Here is a 27772-nt window from a genome sequence, read left to right as displayed (position 1 = left end):
GCTGTGTGGTGTGTTCAGAGTCCTCCGTGAACCAGGACAGGTTCAGGTCTACCTCGCTCTACCACTGTCCTCTCTCTCTTTAAAAAGATATGAGAGTGTGTGACATGTGTGTGTGTGTGTGAGATTAGAGCTGGCTAAATGAGGTTTGTGGGCAGGACGCCATGTTTAACATCTGTACTCAGAGTTTGGTATTTAGCTTTTTTGATTCAGACAGGCATGATATCTGCTCTCTGATTGGTCGGATCAGGCCAACGGGATTAATATGAGAGTTGCAGCAGAGACGCAGACGGACAGATGAAGGTGGACAGACACTGGGGGCAGCAGGATTCAGACAAACAGGTACGACATGCGCATACAGTAAAACTGTTTTTTATCATTAAAGGTGGAGTTTGATTGCAGAGTGTGGAGCAGGATTAAACCCTGACTCTTCCAGCCTGTTAAAGGCAGATGGCTATCAACAGAAGAGTTATAAAAAAACAGAAGATGAAGTCTAACTGTCAGGATCAGGTTGGCTGCAGTTTGAGTAAGACATCAGAATTAAAAGAAGTGGCGTTAAAATGATCTATTTTAGCTCTGTAGGGATGTTGCATGAACATATGCACTACAGTCAATGTGTAATCTATCAGAGATTAATATAATTCCAGCAGCTGAAGTGATGTGTAATCCAGAGGCAGTTTCTGCTGTATTATGTCCACAGCTCTGATCATTGATTCTGTGTTTGCTGATGAATGACAAACATGGAGAAATGAAACTGTAGAGGACCAAGAATGGAGCCCTGTGGGACTCCAGACCAGAAACTGAATACATGAAGTTAACTTCATCGTTGGGAAGTCAGTTGTTAGTTTGTGGATTATCTTTAGTAGTAACCTCTGCTTTAGAAGTTTTTGTTTCTTGAACTCTCAGGAGAAAAAAAGGGCCTGTTGCTCTTAAGTCAAAAGGTAGCAGCAAGTGGCTACATTTGAGCTCAGCTCAGTCTTTACCTTACAGTATAAAGACTCTTGAGGTGATTGTTGTTGCACTGCTTTGGTCTCGTTTTGGCTGGTCGTGCACTTTTCAGTTGTTATAACTTTGCTTTGCTGCCCTGCCGCTGCAATCAGGGTGAAGACATGAATGTACGAGCATGTCGATCATGTCAGTTTTTACCAAAATGTGCCTGCAGTCTGGGATCCTGTGAGGCTCCAAATCACAGCAAACAGTCACCTCAAGGTGTGTGATCCTGGTTCAGGGTCACCTGATCGAGCCCTAACTATAAGCTTTATCATAAAGGAAAGTTTTAAGCCTAATCTTAAAAATAGAGAGGGTGTCTGTCTCCTGAATCCAAGCTGGAAGCTGGTTCCACAGAAGAGGCGCCTGAAAGCTGAAGGCTCTGCCTCCCATTCTACTCTTAAGTCAGAGGTGGCAAAAGTACTGACATTCTGTACTTAAGTAGAAGTACAAGTACTTATGTTAAAAAATACTTTAGTAAAAGTCGAAGTACTGGTTCAACTTCTCTACTTAAGTAAAAGTAAAAAAGTACAGGCTCTGAAATGTACTCAAAGTAAGAAAGTAAAAGTAGCTCTTTGGAGGACGTTTCTACCTGCTATTTTTGTGTAAAACTAACCGAACCTCATTATATATTATTGTAATAATATAAAATAATATTACATGAGAATACAAATGTTATTCCAATCTAAATTTTAATCCTAATGAATGCACTCAGCTTGAAACTGTTATGTAGGACACAAACTGTGAAAGGGAATTTAAACACAGCTCTGTTCTCTGTGTCCTCCATAGTAGAGGGTGACTGTGCCTCCACCTAAACACCAACATGAGGATACTCAGGGGTTACAGTGGGATTCAGAAGCTGGAGGAACCCTAGGATCAGCTGTAGTGGCTCTGCATGGGGAGAAGAATCACAACTTTCTATTGTAGCTGCAGTAAATGATGTTGGTGTGCAGGCTGTGATCAGCTGACCTGCTGCTGCTGCTCTGAGGTTTACTGCTCTGTGTGGATGAACTGAACTCACAAAGATGTAACCCAGTATTTCACAGCTATCTGAGCTGATCTCCATCCCCTACACTGACAGCATACAGGCTGTAGAAATGTTGGATTCAGTGAATGAATCTCAGCATCAGCAGCTTTGATTCAAACTCATCTCTGCTGCACTGATGTAACCTGTAACTCTGACCATCAACACAAACACTGTGCTCCAGTCCAACACAGAGCTTTACTGTAAATACAGTACAACAAGCTAACCTAAACTGCAGTATTTTCATAGAATCTTTGAATTACACAACGTCGGGATACTTCGGTTTATTTTCCAGTCCTTACCTTTAATTGTAACCTCTCTTCTTCCTCTCCTGTCCTCTTTCTCCATCTCTGAGTGAACTTCTCTCTCTTTGCTCTCCCTGAAATACAGCAGCTCTTCTTTTAGCTAGCAGACACACTGTGTGACAAACTGCACACACTTTGTGTGTTTGCTGATATTTGTTGAGCATTTAGAAACGTTGCATTTACCTGCCACACGTTCCTTCATGCTCGCTCCTCTTCAGTAGCGCTAGCTAAGCTGTTTATGTGCCGCAGCGCAACTTACGGACTCGGTCCGGCCCGATTATAGCGCTATAAATGATACATTAATTATATGGGTTTGCGTATTTAATCCCTTTGTACGAGATAAGCCCCGATGATGGAGGATACGCCAGTACGATTGTCTCTAATGTGTTATTATTCCTCCGTTTAGGCTCAGATCGTTTGATGTTTGAGGCGCACTGACCGGAAATGCAAACTTCTCTCTGACGTGTTAAAAAGTAACGAGTCTGTTTGAAAATGTAAGAAGTAGAAAGTACAGATACATGTGTAAAAATGTAGGGAGTAAAAGTAAAAAGTAGTCAGAAAAATAGATACTTAAGTAAAGTACAGATACCTGAAAAATCTACTTAAGTACAGTAACGAAGTATTTGTACTTCGTTACTTCCCACCTCTGTCTTAAGTATCCGAGGAACCACAAGTAAGCCAGCAGTCTGAGAGAGAAGTGCTCTGTTGGGGTGATATGGTACTATGAGGTCTTTGAGATAAGATGGGGCCTGATTATTCAAGACCTTGTATGTGAGGAGAAGGATTTTAAATTCTATGCTAGATTTAACAGGGAGCCAATGAAGAGAAGCCAATATGGGAGAAATCTGCTCTCTCTTTCTAGTCCCTGTCAGTACTCTAGCTGCAGCATTTTGGATCAGCTGAAGGCTTTTCAGAAAGCTTTTAGGACAGCCTGATAATAATGAATTACAATAGTCCAGCCTAGAAGTAATAAATGCATGAATTAGCTTTTCAGCATCACTCTGAGAAAGGATGTTTCTAATTTTAGAAATATTGTGCAAATGCAAAAAAGCGGTCCTACATATTTGTTTAATATGTGCATTGAAGGACATATCCTGGTCAAAAATGACTCCAAGATTTCTCACAGTGTTACTGGAGGCCAAAGTAATGCCATCCAGAGTAAGTATCTGGTTAGACACCATGTTTCTAAGATTTGTGGGGCCGAGAACAAGAATTTCAGTTTGATCTGAATTTAGAAGCAGGAAATTAGAGGTCATCCAGGCCTTAATATCTTTAAGACATTCCTGCAGTTTAACTAATTGATGTGTGTCATCTGGCTTCATTGATAGGTAAAGCTGAGTATCATCTGCATAACAATGAAAATTGATGCAATGCTTTCTAATAATACTGCCTAAGGGAAGCATGTATAATGTAAATAAAATTGGTCCTAGCACAGAACCCTGTGGAACTCCATAATTAACCTTAGTGTGTGAAGAAGACTCCCCATTTACATGAACAAATTGGAGTCTATGAGATAAATATGATTCAAACCACTGCAGTGCAGTACCTTTAATACCTATAGTATGCTCTAATCTCTGTAATAAAATGTTATGGTCAACAGTATCAAAGCTGCACTGAGGTCCAACAGGACAAGAACAGAGATGAGTCCACTGTCAGAGGCTGTAAGAAGATCATTTGTAACCTTCACTAATGCTGTTTCTGTACTGTGATGAATTCTGAAACCTGACTGAAACTCTTCAAATAAATCGTTCCTCTGCAGATGATCAGTTATCTAATGTCTAAAATTTTATTTGTAAAGAAATCCATGAAGTCACTACTAGTTAAAGTGAAAGGAATACTCGGCTCTACAGAGCTCTGACTCTTTGTCAGCCTGGCTACAGTGCTGAAAACAAAACAAACCTCAGGTTGTTCATATTCTCTTTAATGATGGTAAATTGACTAGTTCTTATATAGCACTTTTCTACTCTTTCTGAGCACTCACACAACATGTTTACATTTACCCCATTCACACAAACACTTCTATGATTATCTAAGCGCGTTTTATTTCCTAACATTCACACCCCAACAGTTGTATCAGAAAGCAATTTGGGGTTAAGTATCCTGCCCAAGGATACATTGGCATACAGCCTGGAATAGCCAGGATTCGAACCACTGACCTTTCAATAAGTAGGTGACTTGGTCTACCTCCTGAGCTACAGCCACCTGATGAGTAGTAAGATGTCCTAGCTTTATGGAGGGCTTTTTTTTACAGAGCAACAAGCTCTTTTTCCAGGCTAAATGAGCATCTTCTAAGTTAGTGAGACGCCATTCCCTCTCCAGCTTACGGGTTATCTGCTTTAAGCTGCGCTTTCAGGGAATACTGTTAAGTCTTCAGTTTCTATGCCATATTTCAGGACAAGATCCAGAGTATGATTAAAATGGTGGGTGGGCTCCTTTACATTTTGAGAGAAGCCAATTGAATCTAACAATAGATTAAATGCAGTGTTGAGGCTGTCATTCTCAGCATCTACATGGATGTTAAAATCACCCACTATAATATTTTATCTGAACTGAGCACTAAATCAGATAAAAAGTCTGAGAAATCAGACAGAAACTCTGAGTAAGGACCAGGTGGACGATAGATAATAACAAATAAAACAGGTTTTTGATTTTCCCAATTAGGATGGACAAGACTAAGAGTCAGGCTTTCAAAAGAATGAAAACTTTGTCTGGGTCTTTGATTAATTAATAAGCTGGAATTGAAGATTGCAGCTACTCCTCCTCCTCGACCTGTGCTTCGAGCATTCTGACAGTTACTGTGACTCGGGGGTGTTGATTCATTTAAACTAACATATTCATCCTGCTGTAACCAGGTTTCTGTAAGGCAGAATAAATCAATACGTTGATCAATTATTAAATCATTTACTAATAGGGACTTGGAAGAGAGAGACCTAATGTTTAATAATCTGTCATAATAATCTGTTGGGATGGATGCATGCAGAGAAATGGTCCCTGTGAGCAGCAAAGCAGGGCCACTTTTGCTGAAATCCAGTCTGGAAACCATCTTTGTTTATTAGTATTTTAGAGGCTGACAGGTTCCCAGGTTACTTGCTACCTGATGTTGCTAACTCTGGGTTATCTCCACAGTGTCAGCCATGTTTGCGGGCCGGGCGTCAGCAGCAGGAGCTGCTGGACCCTCGGTGGCGGTGGCAGGAAAAGCTGGAAAGTTCTCTGTGGAGGAGCTGTATGGTTTCAGCAAGAAGCCAAAAGTGAACAGAGGGACTTCTGGAAAGCCGGAGAAGACTGAAGGGAAGAAGGACATGAAGGAGAAGGAAGAGACTGCGCTGGCCTCTCAGATCCTGGAGGCGGCCCGGAGGCTTATGGAGAGAAGACGGCTGGAGATCTACCTGAAGGAGTGTGACATCACCATGGAGCAGAAGGACATGCCATACAGGTGAAATAAAAAAAAAAAAAAAGAAAAATAGAAAGAAAAGATTGAGCAGGTGCAGTAACACAGAGTGACCACCAGAGGGCGCACTGATACTGACACATATAATTTGAGCCACTGTCTGCAGTTTGAACTGGTTTTAATGGCCCACAGTGATGAGCTGTTTTTAATGTGTGTGTTAGCTCAACTTTTTATACTGGAGAGCAGCTGTTACTGGTCAGACTGGAGTAAGGCTTCCTCCTCGGCTGATTCTGATTGGCTCCTGGAGCTGCTGATTCATGTTTTACATGTTACTAAAGACTTTCTGCTCCAGTCTGTCATCAGCTTGCTGTGTGTGTGTGTGTGTGTGTGTGTGTGTGTGTGTGTGTGTGTGTGTGTGTGTGTGTGTGTGTGTGTGTGTGTGTGTGTGTGTGTGTTGAGGATTTTTCCACAGCAGAGTGAAGGCTGCATCATCCCTGACTTCAGCTGATATAAACATATTAAAATACTTTAAACGCAGCATAAATGACCTGAAACAGTGTAAAGCAGCAGCATGTGAGGCCTGATCAACATGTCAGTGTGCTGATGGATGCAGGTGTGCCTGTAAATGAAAGACAGGTAAAATCTGAGCTTTTCTATGGAAGTTCTGGTTTTAAGCTTCATGAAGAGTAACCGTCAGCTTCATTCATGTAAAATCCACTCAACAAACAAGCAGATCCGACTCCACCGGACCGCTGAGGAAACTACGAGCCACTGAATGAAGTCAACAATGAGCACACAAACGTGTTTGCAGCACAAGGAAACAAAGACAGCTGGAATCAGACCATTCAGAGCCAAATCCAGAAAATCACTCCACAACATGGCACACATTTCTCTGACTGAAGTTCTGAATGGCTTTTTATTTTCCTACTAATTCATTTTTATTAATAAATGAAACACCTGAGCGCTGGCCCCTTACATTAGCACACATAGCTTTAAATAATTTGAGTTCCAACAGGAGCTCTAAATGGAGAAAACCAGAGTTCATATGTCAGTGGAAGTTCTGCAGTGGAGTGATGATAGCAGGAGAACCCATTAAACTGTCTATGTATCTGTCTGTCCATCCATCCATCCAAACACTGTAAACTGAGGAGCATTACGTGTGTTTCAGGGAGTCTCTGCCTGGAAGCAGACTCATGTCCTTGGGGAGCATTTATGCGCTGCTCTACAGAGAAGATGAACACCAACAAAGATGAAGGTTTGACGATGATGCTTCCCGATCGCTCGGAGCTCCGTGTTTGTGATGGAGCAGGAAGAGATGGAGGCAGCGCCTCCGTGTGCAGCTACTCTTGTAATCCACATTAATGACACCAAACCTTTGGCCTCGGGCTTCCTGCTCACATCTAATGCACTACCGCGGCCCATTTACTGAGCGAGTGCGTGGCGGGCAGAGGAAGAGGAGTGGGCGAAGGTCTTCATCATTACATCCTGAGACATCCACAGAATGTGGAGTAATATACAAACAGCAGCTTCCTGTCAGAAACGTCCGTTTCTTCTTCTCCTCTCAGTTTGACTTCAGTCCTTTCAGCTTCAGGACGAGCTTTGTCCTGCAGTTCCTCGTGTGGCCACAGGTGCTGCTGTTTTTCAGTGATAGTCTGACACGCAGCCATGTTTGTAGTCTTTTTCTGGACTTTCGTTTGATAGAAAATCTGAAGCAGTTTGTTTGTTTCAGGTTTCTTTTCTCCAGTTTTTCTTTTTGTTGTCAAATTTTTCTGCATTTGTGTTGTTTTTCCTTTCTTTGTTGTTTTGTTTTGTTTTCTCTGATGTTTTTTGTGTCTTTGTGGGGATGGCTGTAGCTCAGGAGGTAGAGCAGGTCACCCACTGGTCAGAAGGTTAGCGGTTCGATTCCTGGCTACTCCAGGCTGCATGCCAATGTATCCTTGGGCAAGATGCTTAACCCCAAGCTGCTCTCTGACACAACAGTTGGAGTGTGAATGTGTGTGAATGTTAGATAATAAAAGCACTTAGCTTACCTAGTCATGGAAGTGCTTGTATGAATGGGTGTGCACAGGTAAACGTGTTGTGTAAGTGCTTTGAGTGCTCAGACTGAGTAGAAAAGCGCTACATAAGAGCTATTCCATTTACCATTAGTTTGTCCCCATTGTGGTTGTTTGTGTTATTATTTTGCTTTTTAGCCCATTTATAGATTTATTTATTTATTTTGCCTCTTGTGATGTTTTTGTTTGGATTTGTTGTTGTTTGTCTTCTTTAAGGATGTTTTCGGTTCAGTTTTTTGGTCATGTTCTGCTTTGTTTTTCAGTTTTTGTGCTGTTTGTGTATTTATAATTCTTTGTTGTGTTTTCCTTGTGTCTTGTTTGGTCATGTTTTGGACTGTTGATCATTTTTGTTGACTTTTGCTCCTTTTGTTGTTCTTTGTCTGGTTTTTGGTGCATTTTGTTGTTTTCATGGTTGTTTGTGAGTTCTTGTTCTTGTGTGGGATTTTTGTGCCTGCTGGCTCAGTGTGTGGTATCTGCGGTGTGAGGGTAGAGTGTTCTGGGAGGTCCTCCTGCAGACCTCCTGCAGACCTCCTGCAGTGTGCGGTGCAGGTGAGGAGGCTCAGGTGTGCTGGCAGGCCGTGGGTGCGATCCCTCAGGTTTACAGCTCGCTAACATTAACAGCATGTTTCCCATAATGCTGTGTGGCAGTAACAATTATCCCAGTGCTCTCTGCACAGTGACAGCCCTCGCTCTCTCTCTCTCTGTCTCTTTGTTGAATGCTCACTCGCCCAGTGTGCAGCCAACCAGCTCTGCATAATGGCAGGCGGGGGAGGGGCTCCCTCTCTCCCCCCTCTCCTGCTCAGCAGTACAGTCCAGAGGACGGACGGACGCTCACTTCTTCTTCCTTCATTCCTGACTGCGTCGCGTTCCCTCCACCTCAGCTTCTTCTTTTCTTCATCACCTCCTCCTCCTCCTCCTCCTCAGAGCTCCAGCTGTGGGACACCGGAGTCCCACAGACGGATAGACTGACAGGAAGTTGTTTGCATCACTCTGATTGGCTGATTGACTCAAACGCAGCGGGCGGACTCAAACTTGACATCCCACTCATGAATTCTTTCCTTCGTAACCATGGCGACGGGCATCCTTGGCGGCAGCGGCGCTCTCCTCGTCGTGCTTTGAGACTTTAGGACTCTTTGTATACTTGCACATACAAGGCTCGTTACCGCGGCGGTCAGGATGCAGGTGTCCATAGCATGTAACATGGGAGGGGGCGGGGGTGGCGGTGGGGCCAGCGAGCACCAGCTGAAGGAGCGGAGGGCAGCGGCGAACACCAGCAGCGCCCCCATCTGCCAGGCAAAGGTCAGGGCCGAGCCACTGGAGCGCAGCACCCTGCTTGGCCACGCCCACATGAAGGAGGCCCTCGGGCGTTATAGCAACATGAAGTACAGGTGAGAGAGTGAGAGTGGCACAAAGAGAGGGGGTCACGTGACCCTGTGACAGGTGCAGAGCGGGACTCAGGGTCATGTTTCATCAGCGTGTGTGTTGGTGTGTGTGTTGGTACCTGGGCTCCTGAGGTGAGCACCAACAGCAACATACGAGCTACTAACCCAACTCGATTAGAGATATTGATCAGCCCCTGGGTATCGATTCCATATTGCTGATTGATGCATTTGTTAGAGCGATCAGGTGACACGGATGCAGTCTGAATATTGATGAGTGGGTTAAATATTAATGGTCTGAAGTCAGATATTGATACGAGGTGTGCGACTGTAAGCGACTGGTCTCTCAGATATTGATGACTGAGCTTCAGAGCATGGCTCAGAATTGATTGAATATTTATGAATTCATCTTGGACTCAGGTGTTCACATCAGTGACCATAAACATCAGGTACACGCAGTCAGCTGAGACCAACCTGGGCCCAGACTCGTGACTGTGTATGACTCACACTGGCACTGGTGGACTTTGGGATTAATATCAATGACTCAGACTCACATATGAAGATCTGCACTCAGGCAGGAATCTCAGAAAAGTGGACTTGGACAGAAATACTTAAGGACTTGATCATTAAGATACTAATGACCCGTCTAATGATTTGATCTGGACTTCTGGATCGGGATCCGAGTGTTTCTGACTTGAACTTGGATTCTCACATTAATGATGACCTGGACTCTACATTTCTTTCTGTCTGCTGACTTCCATCCTGACTTGATTCATACCTCAGTGACTTGATTTTGACTCAAACACAAGGATCTGTGATCCGGACTCGCACATGGATGTCTACGATGCAGACCGGAACATGAATCGTATCTATGACTCACACATGAAGATCTGGGATTGAACTCGGGCAGGAATAGCAGTCCAGCTGAACTTGGACTCAGTACGTTTACGTGGACGTGATTATTTAGGATCCAAACTTTAACTTGAAGATCAATAAATCCAAGTTTGATTTGGGCCTCATTATCCAAACTCTAACCTAAATACTTTCTCAGGTAATCTGATAGTAATTTTCTAACATCAGCACCAGTGATTTAGACGTTACCATCAAAACTGAAAAGCTCCAACTCCACTTTGAAAACCAGGACTGGGACTCTGATAGGAATATTCTCCCGAACTTAGATGCGACTTGGACTTGATCATTTATTTTAAGTCTAAGAAAAAATGATCCTGTCCAGTGACTCAGTTCTTGACTAGGATGTGAATACTGATGACTCAAACATGAACACCTACCATCCACTGACTTGTTTGAAGACTTAGAAAGAGTTTTAATTTCTTTAATTTCCCTGATGGAACTTTCCTAAAGGGATTAATAAAGTTTTATCTAATCTAATCTAATCTAATCTAATCTAATCTAATCTAATCTAATCTAATCTAATCTAATCTAATCTAATCTAATCTAATCTAATACTGTGGCCATAACTTGGACTGTCATATGTGTATCTACTGTTATCTATCAGACCCCACTTTGACTTGCACTTCATTTATCATTTATTAACATCATTTATTTGAACTTGCACAGTGTGAACGGGTCCTGTCAGACTTGGTCTTCATCATCCTTCGTTTTAAGCCGGACTTCTGTAAAACACTGAAATTCTTGAACTAAACTGTGACTTCAGCTTGGACCTGCATAGCAGTGACTTTAAGGTGGACTCAGCTCAGACTTGACCTGGACTTCATCTAGTCAGCATGACTCAAACACGCCCAGCTTGGGTCTCAGCTGATTTTAACTTGATGTTTTCAGCTTACACTCAACTCGAACTTGTTCCCAGACTTGGCTTCAATCTTTAAACTGTGACGTGGGCACTGATATATATGTTAGAATAATGTTCACACGAACACGTCCTGTACAATGACCTGGTGTAAACCAGTAACTTGTATATGAGGACTGATGTCTCAGACTAAGAGGTCAGATTTGGACTTATGTGACCCTTCCCTAACACCGGCAGGTTGGTCTCGAACATAAAGGACGTGGATCTGAATGAGCGCTGCAGACTCGGATGAGTCGAGTCAGTTTATGTGTCAGACGTTAATTGAGTCTCTTTCTCTGGGCTCACTGAAGCGCTTCGCTGTTTTCAGACTGTTTCCTTTGAAGGTCATTCCACCAGAGCACGACTCCAGGTGGAGGTGGAGGAGAAAAAGGTGGAGGTGTTTCTAAGAGCTGATGTTTGAATGTCTGACTGTGTGTGATGTGTGTAAACTGTAAACGTCAGTAAGGACACAGCTGATTGGTCAGCTGCTGCTGCTGGGGGTATTTTTAGCTGAAGCTGCTGTTTGTGGTATATCTGTATCCTGACATGAAACGTGCGCTCCCTCCCTCATGAATGTTCTCTATATACCATCTGCACAGCGTTCATCAGCCTCAACCGTGTGACCTTTGACCTCTCGCTTATCCTGATGAATGCTCAGTGTGTTTGTTTGAATTAAAGGCACTGCTGTAATCACACTACGTGATAGGTTGATTAGCTTTAAAACACCCTGACTGATGACCACAGCTCCCATCATGCACTGCTGCTGACTCCAACAGTGACTTTAAATCTTCCTGGTCTCTAACTGCAGCAGCAGCAGTCCTCCCCTCCGCAGACCTCAGTCTGGACCTCACTGTGCTTTATTGCACTCCCAGCACATTAAGAAGGCAATGACCAATGAAATCCACACGCAGTGAAGGCGTGTTTTATATTTGCAGCAAAATGACTCAAACATTCACTGTATCACAGCAGCAGCAGCAGCAGCAATAAGAATAAATCCATTAGGCATTAAACATCAGGCTAACAGAGATGTTCAGCAGTGCTGGGCCTCATGTTGAACAACCAAACAGCAACATGATGCACAAAATGCTAAAATACATCCAGGAATTCTGACAGACGGCATAGATTTATTTTATTTGATCTCATACATGCTCTTATTTTGAAAGTTCAGTCGCTGCTAACAAGCAAGCACCAGCTGTGGTTCCCTGCCAGCAGGTCCATCAGGTCGCTGCAGTGGCGATCCCCAGAGACTCTCACCCAGATGCTAGCTCCTCTGTCCTGCAGCTGGTGATGGTAGTCTCTGCTCCCACAGGAGGTGGAGCGGGTTCAGGTGTCACAGTGCTGAACTCACGGAGGCTGGAGAGCAGAACGAAGACCACTGGCACAAACTGCAGCCCAGAGTCTGGGCACAAAACATTATCATCAATCATCAATCAGGCTAAAATATTAGCAGGCTGAGACACTAACAGGCTCAGGGGAACATGGACATTGATCAGTGCAGTCAAAATAAAAAGCAAGTCTAAGGTTTTACACAGCAGAACATGATAAAAATATCCTGGTCTTCAAGCTGACTGAAATATGGTCTCAGATAATGACATATTAGACTGTTTGTTTAACACAAACTGGGCCATAATATAATATAAAGCTGACTGTATACTTAAAGCTTCCTGGAGAGCCAAGCTAAAGGAGCATAAATGTTTGAAAACATTACAGATCAGTTTATTTCGTTTATCTGCAGTAAAAACAAATAAAACAGTGTTTATTAAAGTGAATTAAAATCTGTGAAATCACATTTTTTAATTTGGCTTTTAAATGATGCATAAATAACTCAGATGATGAACCTGACCTCCTGCTGATTCATTGATCCATTATCTGATGTGCTGATTTGACTGTTTTTGCAGGAATCTGGGGAAATCTGGGCTGAGAGTGTCCTGCTTAGGACTGGGTGAGAGCTGCAGCAAACACACACTGAAGCACATTTCCATATATCCAGCACGCACAGTCAGTGTCGGGTTTTTTCTGTCTTCACAGGAACATGGGTGACATTTGGCTCACAGATCTCTGATGAGGTACTAAGTGTGTGTTTGTATACCTCTCCAAATGTGGACCTGGCTGCTGTTACTTACCAACAGAGGACCTGCGAGCTCCCTGGGGTCATTTTACAAGGCCACTGTTAAAAATCAAGCTATGATCATGCATCCATCTTTAATGAATTTATTTTAATTGAGTTGATGCACTCAAAGCGGCTCTTCTCGGTTTTACTTTGTTTCCTGTCATTTAGGCTTTACACCCTGTACTCTTCATGCATCTAATGCAAAGCCTGTTTAGAGGTGTATTAAATGTGCAACACAAATTTATTCACAGTTGAACGGGCTGTGATTATTTTGGGAACTTTTCGGTCACTGGAAAACGTTTAAATGTTAAAAATAATGTAGTTAAAGTACCTGTACTTTTATAAGCCATCAAGAACATCATTATATCTTTTCATGTCCATTTTTGGCTCCACTGAAGGCGACTGAGGTCCCCAGTGACAGGAAATCAAAGTTTGGAGAGTTTTAAAGAGAAATTCAGAAGCAGTTTGTCCTGTTTCATTTCACATTTGAAAATGTTCTCAGTTTTACTTTCCAAAGAAATGAGGTCCTCACTCAGTCAGTGCAGACAGACAGTCCACTGCTGGTAACGTAGGAGTGTGTGTGTGTGTGTGTGTGTGTGTGTGTGTGTGTGTGTGCTAAATCCATGAACACATTACATAACCACTTCTGGATGTTTGTGCTTGCATTAATGTAGGTTTCTGTCTGTCTCTCTCTCTCTCTCTGCGTGTGTGTGTGTGTGTGCGTGTGTGTGTGTGTAGATGGCGGAAAGTGTGATGACGGTGGCGTACGACAGCGGAGTGAATTTGTTCGACACAGCGGAGGTCTACGCCTCGGGGAGGTACAGTACCAGCTGTCTGTCTGCTCATCTGATCTCTCAAGAAGCTGGTTTCCATCCACCTGACTGCACCCACAGCTGCAATTAGTCCATAAGAATGGATGTATAGACCACATCCATTTTTATGGACTATAGAGGGGCAATGATCTGCAGCATACATTGACATAGAGGAGGAAAAAAGTTGCTGGGGGGCACCACAGAGTGCACGCCAAATTCAATGCTGTCTCTGAACTCATGAAATATACTTGTACTGTTTAAACATCGTCTCCACTATGTGGATACAACCATCTCTGTGTCTAGTAAGAATAAATACTCACTCTTTCTTTATTGCAGTAATCCAGCCGCACTGGTTCTTCATATTCCCATATTTTAATTTTTGGTATTTAGGTCATTTGGGGGGGATTTCTCTGATACTTTGAAGCATTTGGGGAATTTTATGAGGTTTTCTTTGAAGGAGAGGTTAACACACTGGACTTCCACACAAAACATCTCAATGAAATTTAGAGTTTAAAAATATTCAAAAATATAAAATATCCATCCATTCATTCTCTTCTGCTTATCCTGGTCAGGGTCAGGGTTGGGGGGGGGGGGGGGGGGGGGGGGTCATGGGGGGCTGGAGCCTATCCCAGCTATCATAGGGCAAGAGGCAGGGTACACCCTGTACAGGTCACCAGCTTGTCGCAGGGCTATCACAGAGAGACAGACAACCATACACACTCGCATTCACACCTATGGGCAATTTAGAGTGACCAATTAACCTAACCCCAGTACGTGCATGTCTTTGGACTGTGGGAGGAGACCAGAGTACCCGGAGGAAACCCACGCAGACACGGGGAGAACATGCAAACTCCACACAGAGAGGCCCTGACCAACACAGGCCTTCTAGATGTTATTCCAGCTGTGAGGCTGCAGTGCTAACCACTGCTCCACCGTGCTGCCCGTATATAAAATCTCATTCATATTAAATCTGGATGTAAATCTTGACTGTATGTGTTTCAGCGCGGAGATGACACTGGGAAACATCCTGAAGAAGAAAGGATGGAGGTAACCAGCTGTTTTCTGTCAGTCTGTGTGTGTCAGTGTGAGTTGGTGTGAGTCAGTCTGTGAGTCAGTGTGAGAGTCAGTGTGAGTCTATGAGTCAGTGTGAGAGTCAGTCTGTGAGTCAGTGTGAGAGTCAGTCTGTGAGTCAGTGTGAGTGAGTGTGAGAGTAAGTGTGAGAGTCAGTGTGAGAGTTAGTGTGAGTCAGTCTGTGAGTCAGTGTGAGAGTCAGTGTGAGAGTCAGTCTGTGAGTCAGTGTGAGAGTCAGTGTGAGAGTCAGTCTGTGTGAGTCAGTGTGAGAGTCAATGTGAGTCTGTGAGTCAGTGTGAGAGTCAGTGTGAATCTGTGAGTCAGTCTGTGAGTCAGTGTGAGTCAGTGTGAGAGTCAGTCTGTGAGTCAGTGTGAGAGTCAGTCTGTGAGTCAGTGTGAGAGTTAGTGTGAGTCAGTCTGTGAGTCAGTGTGAGAGTCAGTGTGAATCTGTGAGTCAGTCTGTGAGTCAGTGTGAGAATTAGTGTGAGTCAGTCTGTGAGTCAGTGTGAGAGTCAGTGTGAGAGTTAGTGTGAGAGTTAGTGTGAGTCAGTCTGTGAGTCAGTGTGAGAGTCAGTCTGTGAGTCAGTGTGAGAGTGAGTGTGAGTCAGTCTGTGAGTCAGTGTGAGAGTCAGTGTGAATCTGTGAGTCAGTCTGTGAGTCAGTGTGAGAGTTAGTGTGAGTCAGTCTGTGAGTCAGTGTGAGAGTCAGTGTGAGAGTTAGTGTGAGAGTTAGTGTGAGTCAGTCTGTGAGTCAGTGTGAGAGTCAGTCTGTGAGTCAGTGTGAGAGTCAGTGTGAGTCAGTCTGTGAGTCAGTGTGAGAGTCAGTGTGAGAGTCAGTGTGAGAGTCAGTGTGAGAGTCAGTGTGAGAGTTAGTGTGAGTCAGTCTGTGAGTCAGTGTGAGAGTCAGTGTGAGTCTGTGAGTCAGTGTGAGAGTCAGTGTGAGAGTCAGTCTGTGAGTCAGTGTGAGAGTCAGTCTGTGAGTCAGTGTGAGTCTGTGAGTCAGTGTGAGAGTCAGTGTGAGAGTCAGTCTGTGAGTCAGTGTGAGAGTCAGTGTGAGTTATACTGTGAGCGTCAGTTCCTCTTTCTCACTTAGAGAGCCTAAAATCGGGAAATGAATAGGAGTAACAGCCAATTACGCAGATGATTTCTGTCATATTTAAATCAATAAGGATTTGATTTGAGAGATTTGGGGTTTAAGTCTGGTTCTGAAATATTTTAACTAAAGAAAATCTTTTGTAGAATATGAGACTTTCCAATGTTTCCGAGATGTAGCGAGTTCTGTTTTGTTTATTTTCATTTTTAATCCCTAAGTAAAAATTTTAATTTATTCATGTTATAGTTTTATTGTGTATTCAGTTTTAGGTTTGTTTGATGTTTTTTTTTTTTTTTTTACAGATTTTTGTTGCAGTATTTTCCTGTAATTTTACATTTTTTGGGTTTGGCAAAATATAAACACCATGGGAATAATTTTAAGCGGAACTCTTTACTCATTTTTTAGTTGATTTGCTTTTTGCTAGTTCATTTTTTTTGAGTCTTTATTCAAAATAACTGAATAATTTTGGATTTTTATTGCACCACTAAAATAAATTTAATACTATTTTACCCCCCATAAAGCTGTGATATCATGTTTAATATGGCGAGCATTTATTTTAAAGATGTTTTAAACCACTCTGAGAAGGCTTGTAGGGAGTGTATAATGTAGACATGAATAATATTTTGTAGTTGTCTTATTTAAATGTTTCTTTTTGCAGCAGTAAAGCACAGCAGGTACAACAGCGTTATTATGCAGTTTGTTACAGTGAGTCCACTTCAGTGTATCAAAACACAAAATCCAGCATGACTCCCATTGAAGGCAGACTCACACTCGCTGCTGTAGTGTAAACAGGACAGCCGTGTCCTCAAAGTGAAGCGTGTGTTTGTTGTGTTGGACCAAAGTCCCAGAATAATAATGTGTGTTTTGTCTTTAAGATGTGTTGATGTGTGACTCAGCAGATTTTCCCTCCATCCGTCTCCTTCATCTCATTTTAATCTCCATCGCTTCATTCCTCCCTCCAACCGAGCTCCATCTCTCACAGTGACTGATGGCGGTGCAACAGCGATAACACTGAAATAACTCTGTGTGTGTGTGTGTGTGTGTGTGTGTGTGTGTGTCTACAGGAGGTCCAGTTATGTGGTGACCACTAAGATCTACTGGGGCGGACAGTGAGTGATGCTTTCATATCATTTTAATTATGTGGTGTAGCGTCCACCTACAGCACTGTTCCCAGATCAGCTTTTCCTGCTGTGGTAGAGCAGCTGAATGTTAGTGTTTCAGAGCCACACTCAGACTCATCAGGTCACAGATGTTTTCAATGAGATGAGCAGAGTGAGTAAAGTCTGATTATTATTGTGTGCAGTGATGACTGTGACACAAAGGCTGTTTCTGATAACAACAAAGACACAAAAACAGCAACAATGACACAAATACAGCAAAGATGCACAGAACGATCAGCTGCTTTCAGCTTGTTGGGCCCTGACCACATGACTATGGAGTTACATGTTACTATATAATGGGTTTAGTGGTTATAGTACTTAATTACCTAAAATACAGGATTTAGAGGGACAGCTCAGAGTCAGAGAGGCTGAGATGGTTTGGACATGTGCAGAGGAGGGAGGGTGGATGGAGCTGCAGGCAGGAGGAGAGGAAGACCTCAGAGGAGATTCATGGATGAAGGAGGACATGCAGAGGGTTGGTGTGACAGGAGGAGGATGCTGATAGGGTGAGGTGGAGGCAGATGATTTGCTGTGGTGCTCCCTAAAAGCTGAAAGAAGATGAAAATTAGTTCTATTAATACTATTTCCAAATACAGGTGCTGTCATAAAATTCATGAAAAAGTTGATTTCAGTAAATCCATTCAAAAAGTGAAACTTGTGTATTATATTCATTCATTACACACAGACTGATATATTTTAAATGTTTATTTCTTTAATTTTGATGATTATAACTGACAACTAATGAAAACCCCAAATTCAGTATCTCAGAAAATTAGAATATTACTTCAGACCAATACAAAAAAAGGATTTTTAGAAATGTTGGCCAACTGAAAAGTATGAGCATGAAAAGTATGAGCATGAAAAGTATGAACATGAAAAGTATGAGCATGAAAAGTATGAACATGAAAAGTATGAGCATGAAAAGTATGAGCATGAAAAGTATGAACATGAAAAGTATGAGCATGTACTGCACTCAGTACTTAGTTGGGGCTCCTTTTGCCTGGATTACTGCAGTAATGCGGCGTGGCATGGAGTTGATCAGTCTGTGGCACTGCTCAGGTGTTATGAGGTTGCTCTGATAATGACCTTCAGCTCTTCTGAATTGGTGGGTCTGATGTATCACATCTTCCTCTTTACAATAGCCCATAGATTTTCTATGGGGTTAAAGGTCAGGTGAGTTTGCTGGCCAATGAAGATTAGGGATACCATGGTCCTTAAAGCAGGTACTTGTAGCTTTGGCACTGTGTGCAGGTGCCAAGTCCTGTTGGAAAATGAAATCTGCATCTCCATAAAGTTGGTCAGCAGCAGGAAGCATGAAGTGCTCTAAAACTTCCTGGTAGACGGCCGCGTTGACCTTTGACCTCAGAAAACACAGTGGACCAACACCAGCAGAGGACACAGCACCCCAAACCATCACTGACTGTGGAAACTTCACACTGGACCTCAGCCAGCGTGGATTCTGTGCCTCTCCTCTCTTCCTCCAGACTCTGGGACCTTGATTTCCAAAGGAAATGCAAAATTGACTTTGATCAGAGGACATAACTGTGGAGCACTCAGCAGCAGTCCAGTCCTTTTTGTCTTCAGTCCAGGCGAGACGCTGCTGACGCCGTCTCTGTTCAAGAGTGGCTCGACACGAGGACTGTGACAGCTGAAACCATGTCTGCATACGTCTGTGCTGGTGGTTCTTGAAGCACTGACTCCAGCTGCAGTCCACTCTTTGTGAATCTCCCCACATTTTTGAATGGCTTTGTTCCACAATCCTCTCCAGGGTGCAGTTATCCCTGTTGTTGGACACTTTTTTCTACCACATCTTTCCTTCCCTTCGCCTCTCTATTAATGTGCTTGGACACAGAGCTCTGTGAACAGCAGCCTCTTTAGCAATGACCTTTGGTGTCTCGCCCTCCTTGTGCGAGGTGTCAAAGGTCGTCTTAAGGGAAAACTGTCAAGTCAGCAGTCTTACCCATGATTGTGTAGCCTACAGAACTAGACTGAGAGACCATTTAAAGGCCTTTGAATAGAATAGAATAGAATAGAATGCCTTTATTGTCATTATACAGGATGTACAATGAGATTGGAGGGCCACTCCTGTTCAGTGCCATCCAACAGAAAATCAAACTCCCTAAAATAAAAATAAAAATATTTGCAGGTGTTTGAGTTAATTAGCTGATTAGAGTGTGGCACCAGTTGTCTTCAATATTGAACCTTTTCACAATATTCTAATTTTCTGAGGTACTGAATTTGGGGTTTTCATTAGTTGTCAGTTATAATCATCAAAATTAAAAGAAACAAACATTGAAATATATCAGTCTGTGTGTAATGAATGAATATAATATACAAGTTTGACTTTTTGAATGGAATTACTGAAATAAATCAACTTTTTATGATATTCTAATTTTATGACAAGCACCTGTATATAGAATAGAGTAATACTGTAGTAATTCTATATCCACTACAGCACTATTAGTATAATGTAATAGTCATGAGTACTGAGTGATTTTGGAAAGAACCTCATATCTGAGGTCATAAATGTGCGCATGCGTAGCATTATTATTATTATTATTATTATTATTATGTGCTTCATGAATCAATCAAAACTTGAACTTTGTGCTAATGTTTTGAACAGGAAGAAGCCTGGACTCCACTTCCTGTGACAGGAAGTGTTGCTCGTGTCTTTGGTTGAACTCCTGAAACGAGCTCAGTGCTTCACACGAGCTTCAGACTTGTTCTCGTCCTTTACACTCAGCGACTCCTGAACGTTAGCGCCATCACGCCTCCCAGACAGGAAGGTCACGGAACATTAAAGTCATGTGACCCTTAATGTGTCAGAAATCATAAATGTTGATCTGTGAAGATCTCGTGAGCACCAAGGGTCATAAACACGTGTTTCCGATGGCGATGTTGGCGAACCTAAAGTTTAACCAATAGCTGAACTGAGGTCAGCACTGTGACATCACTGTGTGTGTTTGTCTGCTTACAGGGCAGAGACGGAGCGAGGGTTGTCACGGAAACACATCATCGAAGGTAGATCACGCTCTGTCTCCACACTACATTACCCAGAGGCCTTTGCAGACAGCTGCAGACAGCCCTGCTCTGTGATGAGTGGAGGAGCTGTCAGATAAACGCAGCCCCGCTGAAAAAGGATGAAGTGGCTTAAAAGCAGGAGTACTCGGATACTTCCTGTGTGAGGAGACTGATGTGGACCGACTGGTGAAAAGTCAGAAACTAATTACTGTGGGGCGGTCAGTCGGTGTCCTCTGTGGGCCGCCGGAGGTCGTCGAGGCTTTAAGAGGCTCAATCACACTGAGACAGGATTAGGAGATCCACACAGACGCACACACTGTGACACACACAGAGCAGCATCAATCATCCGTCCTGCTGAAAGCTGAAACAGCTCAGTTCACTTAAATCACTCTCTGAAATGCTAAATGCTAAATTTAACCCTCACAGAGTGTCAGGAAGTGGCTGTGATGCTTTGATTAAAGCTTTCTGCAGCAGCTGCTTCATGTCCCCTCACAAAACTGCGACTTCCTGATTGATCTGCTGAGAAAGTGGGACAGTGAACGCAGCACTCAGGCTGATCTAAAGCTTTAACGTCACCGTGCTGTAAAAACAAAGATGAAGCCTGTTTTCATGTTTTTGTAGCTGACAGCACAAACAGGGACAAACGCCCTTCACTGAACATTTGGTGCATTTGTGGGCGGAGCCACACTGGCAGCACAAAGGGGGCGGAGCCTTCTCAGGGGGCCCTTCTGTTAAATGTAACAGCTGTAAAACAGCTGATACACACTGTGCAGGGGTGAAGGAAGTACGACATAAACATGTTACATTAAAAGTCTTTGTATTAAGGTATTTAGGAAAGTATTCAAAGTTAAGGAAAATCAGAAGGTACCTGTCTCTGAGCTAACGTGATTAAACATCAGGATAACATCATAAACATGTGGTAAATTAAACGTTAGCTACCTGAATTTTATTCACAACAAAAAGGAAGTAATTAAAGGATGATAAAATAGAGCTTACTGATTGGTTACAGTAAAGCTGAGTATTTAACTGCTGCTGAGAGCATCTGCAGAGATCACTGATGTATACTTGGAGCTGATGCTAGTTTTACCCATTTTTTATTTAGCAGGAGCCCTGGCCAACACAGCAGCAGCACAATGAATAGAACTTTAAGCAGAAACAGGATCAGATTAAACAGGTCACCTACCAAGCGAAAGATCCCTGGTTTGATCCCAGCAGGAGGCACAGACCCACTGTGGTGGTGTCAGGAAGGCCGTGTGCTCGTCAATAAGGGAGCAGCTGAAAGTAGCTTCTCCTGCATTTTTCTTTAATGGCACAGATGCTGCATGGATGGAGCTCACAGTGTTAAAGTCTTCAGGTAACGACCCCAACCACTAATGTGGGGACCCCGCGGAGGGGCCCGCCCCTCAGGCTGGGCTGCATCTTTGTGTCTGGATGTTTTCACAGATGTTCCAGCAGGAAAAACTGTGCTGAATAAAGTCAGAGTGATTAAGCTGCACATTCTGCAGCACATTCAGCCTTCACTGAGTCTGCTGCTGAGCTTCACTCAAACCCTTTGAGTCCGCCTAATCTTTCCCAGGCAAACACCCGTTCGTCCTTCACGAGCTCGACAGAACGTCTGAGATAATTCCTGCTGACAGAACAGCAGTGTCAGCTCCAAAAGCCGCCATCGCACAACAAAACAACAAAGAGCAGACTCACAGTTTCCTGTGAAGCTGTCAGAGATACACCTGCTCACAGCATCCTGTCATTCTCTGACAGCACACAGTCTCACTGTCAGCACACAGTCTCACCCTCAGCACACAGTCTCACTCTCAGCACACAGTCTCACCCTCAGCACACAGTCTCACTCTCAGCGCACAGTCTCACCCTCAGCACACAGTCTCACTGTCAGCACACAGTCTCACCCTCAGCACACAGTCTCACTCTCAGCACACAGTCTCACCCTCAGCACACAGTCTCACTCTCGGCACACAGTCTTACTCTCAGCACACAGTCTCACTCTCTGACAGCACACACTCTCACTCTCAGCACACACTCTCACTCTCAGCACACAGTCTCACTGTCTGTGATGCTTCTGATCTTATTTGTTAGTGATTTTTGCACCTTCACTCTTTGCCATCAGTAAAGTGAAATAAAAAGGATCTGAAATAGTGTCTGCAATGTGGAGTGGAAATCATTGGTGTAAACTCCACCTCTGTGCTCTCCACATTGTAGCGTATGGAGGCCTGCGAGGTCCAAACTCAGAGATGCTAACTCACAGGGCTAACTGACAGCTGCAGTTTGTGTCCTTGAGGCTGAAAATAAAACTGCTTTTCTAGTCTGATTGAATTATGTTGGTATGCTGGGAATGGCCATGTGTATGTCTGTGTGTGTGTGTGTTGCAGGTCTGCGTGGCTCGCTCTCCAGGTTACAGTTGGACTATGTGGACATTGTTTTCGCCAACAGGACCGACATCAACGCGCCGATGGAGGGTCAGGACACTCAAACACACACTATGGACACGTGCTGTACCAACACAACTTCCAAAAGAGATAAAATCAGAAACACACAAATAAATGATGTGTTTCTGAGATGTTTCTGTTGTGTTTTCAGAGATCGTCCGTGCGATGACCTTCGTCATTGAGCAGGGTATGGCCATGTACTGGGGGACCTCCCGCTGGAACGTCGTGGAGATCATGGTAACACAACTCACTGCTCATCATGAGGTCCTGCAGGTTCACTGCACCTGCAGACTGGTTTTAAAATCTGAGCAGATATTTTTATTCATTGGTTTTCCTGATACTTGGATACAGATTAGCATTTCTTTCATTTTGCTCTCCTTCTTTGTTACTGATAAATATCAGAATCTCAGAAACGTGTTTGTCTGTCCTGATCGGATCTTCTAAACCTTCGGTGTCTCATTGGGTTTTGTGATGAACGTGTCTGTTTATGTTTCAGTCATAAAATATAAGGATAGAGTTCACCTGCTCTCTTCAGATGATGCTTCATGTTTGTTTGCTCCTGTTTGAATCTAAAGTTTTGTTTTCATTTTGTCTTTAAAACAAAAAAGCAAATTAAGCAGAATTTGAATTAAAGACTTATTAATGGAACACCTGTGTTTCTCACCTGTGTGTATGTGTCTCACCTGTGTGTCCACCAGGAGGCGTACTCCATCGCGCGGCAGTTTAACCTGATTCCTCCAGTGTGTGAGCAGGCTGAGTATCATTACTTCCAGAGAGACAAAGTAGAGCTTCACCTGCCTGAACTCTACCACAAGATTGGTACACACACACACACACACACACACACACACACACACACACACACACACACCCTACACACACACACACACACACACACACACACACACACACACACACACACACACACACACACACGTGTTTGCTTGGATGTTTTCAGCTCACTGTTGCTGGTTTTCAGGTTTTATGGAGTCATTGGGTTTCTGGGCTCCACGTTTAGTTTATTAAACACGGCCTGGCCAAAAAAAAGTTGCCACCTGGATTTAACTAAGCAAATGGGTACGAGCCTCCTGCTGGTTAATTACTGCATCGGCGATTTGTCTTTGAGCTCACAAGTTATTTAACCCCAACTGGTGCACTGAGTTGCTTCTCATTTCTTAAAGAACCATGTCAAAGACACATCGCGTGGTCGTGGAAAAGATGTCAGTCTGTTTGAGAAGGGTCAAATCATTGGCTGTATCAAGCAGAGAAAACATCTGAGGAGATGCAGAAACTACTAAAATTGAGCAGAACTGTCCAACGCATTATTAAAAACTGGAAGGATAGCGGGGGCCCATCGTCTTCGAGGAAGAAATGTGGCCGGAAAAAAATTCTGAATGATCGTGATTGGAGATCACTTAAACGTTTGGTGAAATCAAATCGAAGAAAAACAGCAGCAGCACTCAGGGCTGTGTTTAATAGTGAAAGTAAGAGCATTTCCACACACAATGTGAGGGGAACTCAAGGGATTGGGACTGAACAGCTGTGTAGCCTTAAGAAAACCACTCATCAGTGAGGCTGACCGGGAAAAAAAGGCTTCAATTTGCATAAAGAGGGAGCATAAAGACTGGACTCTGGAGCAATGGAAAAAGGTCATGTGGTCTGATGAGTCCAGATTTACCTGTTCTAGAGTGACGGGCGCTTCAGGGTAAGAAGAGAGGCAGGTGAAGTGATGCTCCCATCATGCCGAGTGCCTCCTGTACAAGCCTGTGGGGGCAGTGCTGTGATCTGGGGTTGCTGCAGGTGGTCAGGTCTAGGTTCAGCAACATTATGTGCTCAAAGAATGAGGTCAGCTGACCACCTGAATATACTGAATGACCAGGTTATTCCAGCAATGGATTTTTTCTGCCCTGATGGCACGCAGCATATTCCAAGATGACAATTCCAGGATTCATCGGGCTGGAATTGTGACAGAGTGGTTCTGGGAGCATGAGACGTTTTCACACATGGATTGACCTCCACAGAGTCCAGACCTCAACCCCACTGAGAATCTTTGGCATGTGTTGGAGAAGGCTTTGAATCAGCCATCATCACTGCAAGATCTTGGTGGAAAATGAACGCAACACTGGATGGAAATAAATCCTGTGACACTGCAGAAGCTTATGGAAACAATGCCACAGCGAATGCATGCTGTAATCAAAGCTAAAGGCGGTCCAACAAAATATTAGTGTGTGACCTTTTCTTTGGTGGTGACTTTTTTGGGGGGCAGGCAGTGTGTTTTTGGTAGTTTGTTGTCTTGCATTAAGAAGCTGTTGGAAAGTTTTTATTATTTAATGTTATAAAAGCTGCAGCCTCAGTGAGTCTTGCTGCAGAAGATCACTGTGACAAGCTTTCAGAAGTTGATAAATCCTGAGTGCTTTTATTTTGAAAGAACCTGACCTCACCAACAGCTTTAATATCACCACTTCAGAGGTTCTGCTCTTGATTTGATGTTTTCTGTGTTACTGTTTTGTTATTGACTTGGTTTATGTTTGATCAGAGTAGATTTGTTTTGTTTGCATGCTTTAATTTCTTTTCATGATGACTGTGTTCTTTATTCTGTCATCTCAGAGGACTGAGTCAGTGCAAACCTATTAACAACAACACCATGAAGCTGCCTTAATCTCATAGATTAGATGGGACTGTTTTAAACCGCGCAGTGGGAGCTCTGGGAGCTCTGGGAGCTGCTCTGGGCGCTGCTCTGGGCTGTGGTTTTGGTGGCTCACAGGTCGTATAGAGGGACTCTGATGGAGTCAGAGAGCTGGGTGAACACTAGCTGTGTCATTTGTGTCAGTGAAACATCACTGATGAGTTCTCAGGAGGTTGTTTTCAGGCTGTTAGGATGGATGAAATGCTGCACTGCGTCTCACGGAGACCCAGCCGAGGTCTGCGGGGACGGCAGCTGTTCAGGTCCGGCTCTAAATTTAGACCAGTTTAACAAAAGTGCTCCAACATGAGGTGCGTGTGTCTGACAGGTGTCGGAGCCATGACCTGGTCCCCGTTAGCCTGCGGCCTGCTGACGGGCAAATACAACGAGGGCGTCCCCGAGAGCTCCAGAGCTGCCATGAAGGTACAGACGATCATCATCCATCTTCAGCACAGCAGGCAGAACGAGGCCATCTGTTACCCTGCTGATCAATACGTGTGTGTGTGTGTGTGTGTGTGTGTGTGTGTGTGTGTGTGTGTGTGTGTGTGTGTGCGTGCATGTAGGGCTACACGTGGCTGAAGGAGCGTCTCTGCAGCGACGAGAGGAAGAAGCAGCTCAGTAAAATCAAAGAGCTCCACCTGCTGGCTGACAGGCTGAACTGCACGGCTGCACAGCTGGCCATCGGTAATCTAGACTACTGCAGCGTGTGTGTGTGTGTGTGTGTGTGTGTGTGTGTGTGTGAGCAGATGTTAACCCTTCATGTCCCTCTGTGTGTGTTTGGCAGCCTGGTGTCTCCGCAGCGAAGGCGTCAGCTCGGTCCTGCTCGGGGTCTCCAACACAGAACAGCTGCTGGAGAACCTCGGTTCTGTCAGGGTAACCGTACACTGAAACTTAACCTCACACACTGCTGCGTGAGAGGATGATGAAGCTCTGGGTCTGCTGTGGACAAACAGTCTCAGAGCCTCCATCAGCTTCTCCGTCCTCTCCTGCAGCCGAAGGTTTTCCAGGAGAGTTGGTTTGTTTGTAGGAGCAGTGAGGAAACAGCTGAGGGCGCTAAAGGAGACTCACTTCCACACACCAGAGCATGAAACCATGAATATCAACTGTAAAACAGAAAAGAAAAAATCAATAACAGGAAGGGGAAGATTGTTACAGTCTGAGTGACCAATCACATCTGAGTGTCCAGTTTGAGGCCTGTGATTGGTCCACTTTAAGGAAACGATAACGACTTCCTGTTCTGCCCCTCAGGTGCTGTCTCAGCTGACTCCGCCCCTCATTGCAGAGATGGATGCGTTGCTGGGCAACAAGCCAAGAAATGTCAAGAAGGAGGCGAGAAGATGAGGAACAGTCCGAGGGAAAACTTTATTTCCAACAGGATTTCCTGTTCAGACTGTAGATAATCAGAAATATTTATTCTTGTATTAACCTTCATATCTACCTTCATGTCTCCATGAATACAGTCAGAATAACTAAACTCAGATCAATAAACTGTGACATCAAACTAATAATGAGGACGTTTGCAGCTGGAAGCAAAGGAAACATTTATTTTGATGCTGAAACGATTCAAATTTAAAGAGTTTTGTTTCTGTGGTAATTGTGTCTAGATTTATGGAAGCTCATTAATGACAACAAAATTTGTGAGAAATTACAGAAATAAAAATACAAGATACATTTTTTGAAACTGTTGATATGACAAATTAATTATATATAAATAAATAAAACTATATTGGGACAAACATAAGCACAAACTTTTTCTCTAGTTAGAAAATAATTCCGTTTTATTTTATAAACATTTAGAAAACCATCACATGATTATAGACTTTTATTTTTATATATTATTGTAACTTATTTACAACACATTAACACTGTTTTCGCTGCGAGTTAAGTCCTTGTGTTTTATGATATTGAGACATTCAGTGAAATGAAGGCACAATTTAACTTCAAATATCTGAAGACTTTTTAAATTAACATTAGAATAAATATAGCAGCAATCATGCTTCAAGCATAAATACCTACAATAAAGCCATTTTCATTCATTTCATTCCAGTTTTCCTTTTTAGCTTTGCTTTTTGGCATAGACAGGCTTCCATATGTTCAAACAGCACTGTTTGTATTTCAAAATAAAAGCCTGCTCCTGAATCCTCTGTACTGAAATTATATTCACGAGTTTATTTCCTGTGAAATCTGTGTTTTGTGAATGGAGCTGCTGCTCCCTCTGGTGTGTCTCAGTGGTGGTCAACCTGAGGGATCGGGACCTCTGAGGGGTCACCGGCTCCTCACAGGGACCACGACTCGGATTTATCTGGAACATTATGAAGGATGCACATTTACACTGAAGCTTCACAAACTGAACACAGTAAGATTAATGTGACTCAGTGTGGGTCACACAAACTCCGACACAGTTTGGGTCAACGCCGCATCAACACAGCAGGTGAACTTTA

At 43.4% G+C, this 27772-nt stretch overlaps 1 protein-coding gene across 2 annotated transcripts; it reads left to right on the top strand.

Annotated features, from left to right (window-relative positions):
* The first annotated feature begins 214 nt into the window (after positions 1 to 214).
* Positions 215 to 27470, top strand: LOC115777033 (voltage-gated potassium channel subunit beta-3-like). 2 transcript variants are annotated; one of them, XM_030724847.1, is made up of 15 exons: positions 215 to 339; positions 5440 to 5746; positions 12840 to 12883; positions 12970 to 13007; positions 13790 to 13869; positions 14866 to 14910; positions 17091 to 17135; positions 20164 to 20207; positions 22592 to 22678; positions 22800 to 22885; positions 23347 to 23467; positions 25660 to 25754; positions 25895 to 26015; positions 26116 to 26204; positions 26580 to 27470. In XM_030724847.1, exons 2-15 carry the CDS (start codon positions 5448 to 5450, stop codon positions 26670 to 26672), a joined length of 1287 nt encoding a protein of 428 aa, XP_030580707.1. In that variant the 5' UTR covers positions 215 to 339; positions 5440 to 5447; the 3' UTR covers positions 26673 to 27470. The 2 variants fall into 2 exon arrangements, with proteins under 2 accessions (XP_030580707.1, XP_030580708.1); XM_030724848.1 differs by lacking the exons at positions 215 to 339; positions 5440 to 5746 and adding an exon at positions 8932 to 9143.
* Positions 27471 to 27772: the final 302 nt, after the last annotated feature.

The sequence above is a fragment of the Archocentrus centrarchus genome, unplaced genomic scaffold (genome assembly GCF_007364275.1).
Source record: "Archocentrus centrarchus isolate MPI-CPG fArcCen1 unplaced genomic scaffold, fArcCen1 scaffold_42_ctg1, whole genome shotgun sequence".
NCBI lineage: Eukaryota > Metazoa > Chordata > Actinopteri > Cichliformes > Cichlidae > Archocentrus > Archocentrus centrarchus.
This window is presented reverse-complemented; position numbering and strand designations above follow the sequence as displayed.

Excerpts from the sequence above, each read along its gene's own strand:
- LOC115777033 (XM_030724847.1), top strand. The coding sequence starts at position 5,448 with ATGTTTGCGGGCCGGGCGTCAGCAGCAGGAGCTGCTGGACCCTCGGTG. Across the intron at positions 23,468-25,659 it reads TGAACTCTACCACAAGATTG|GTGTCGGAGCCATGACCTGG; the intron begins GTACACACACAC and ends TGTGTCTGACAG. Across the intron at positions 26,016-26,115 it reads GGCTGCACAGCTGGCCATCG|CCTGGTGTCTCCGCAGCGAA; the intron begins GTAATCTAGACT and ends TGTGTTTGGCAG.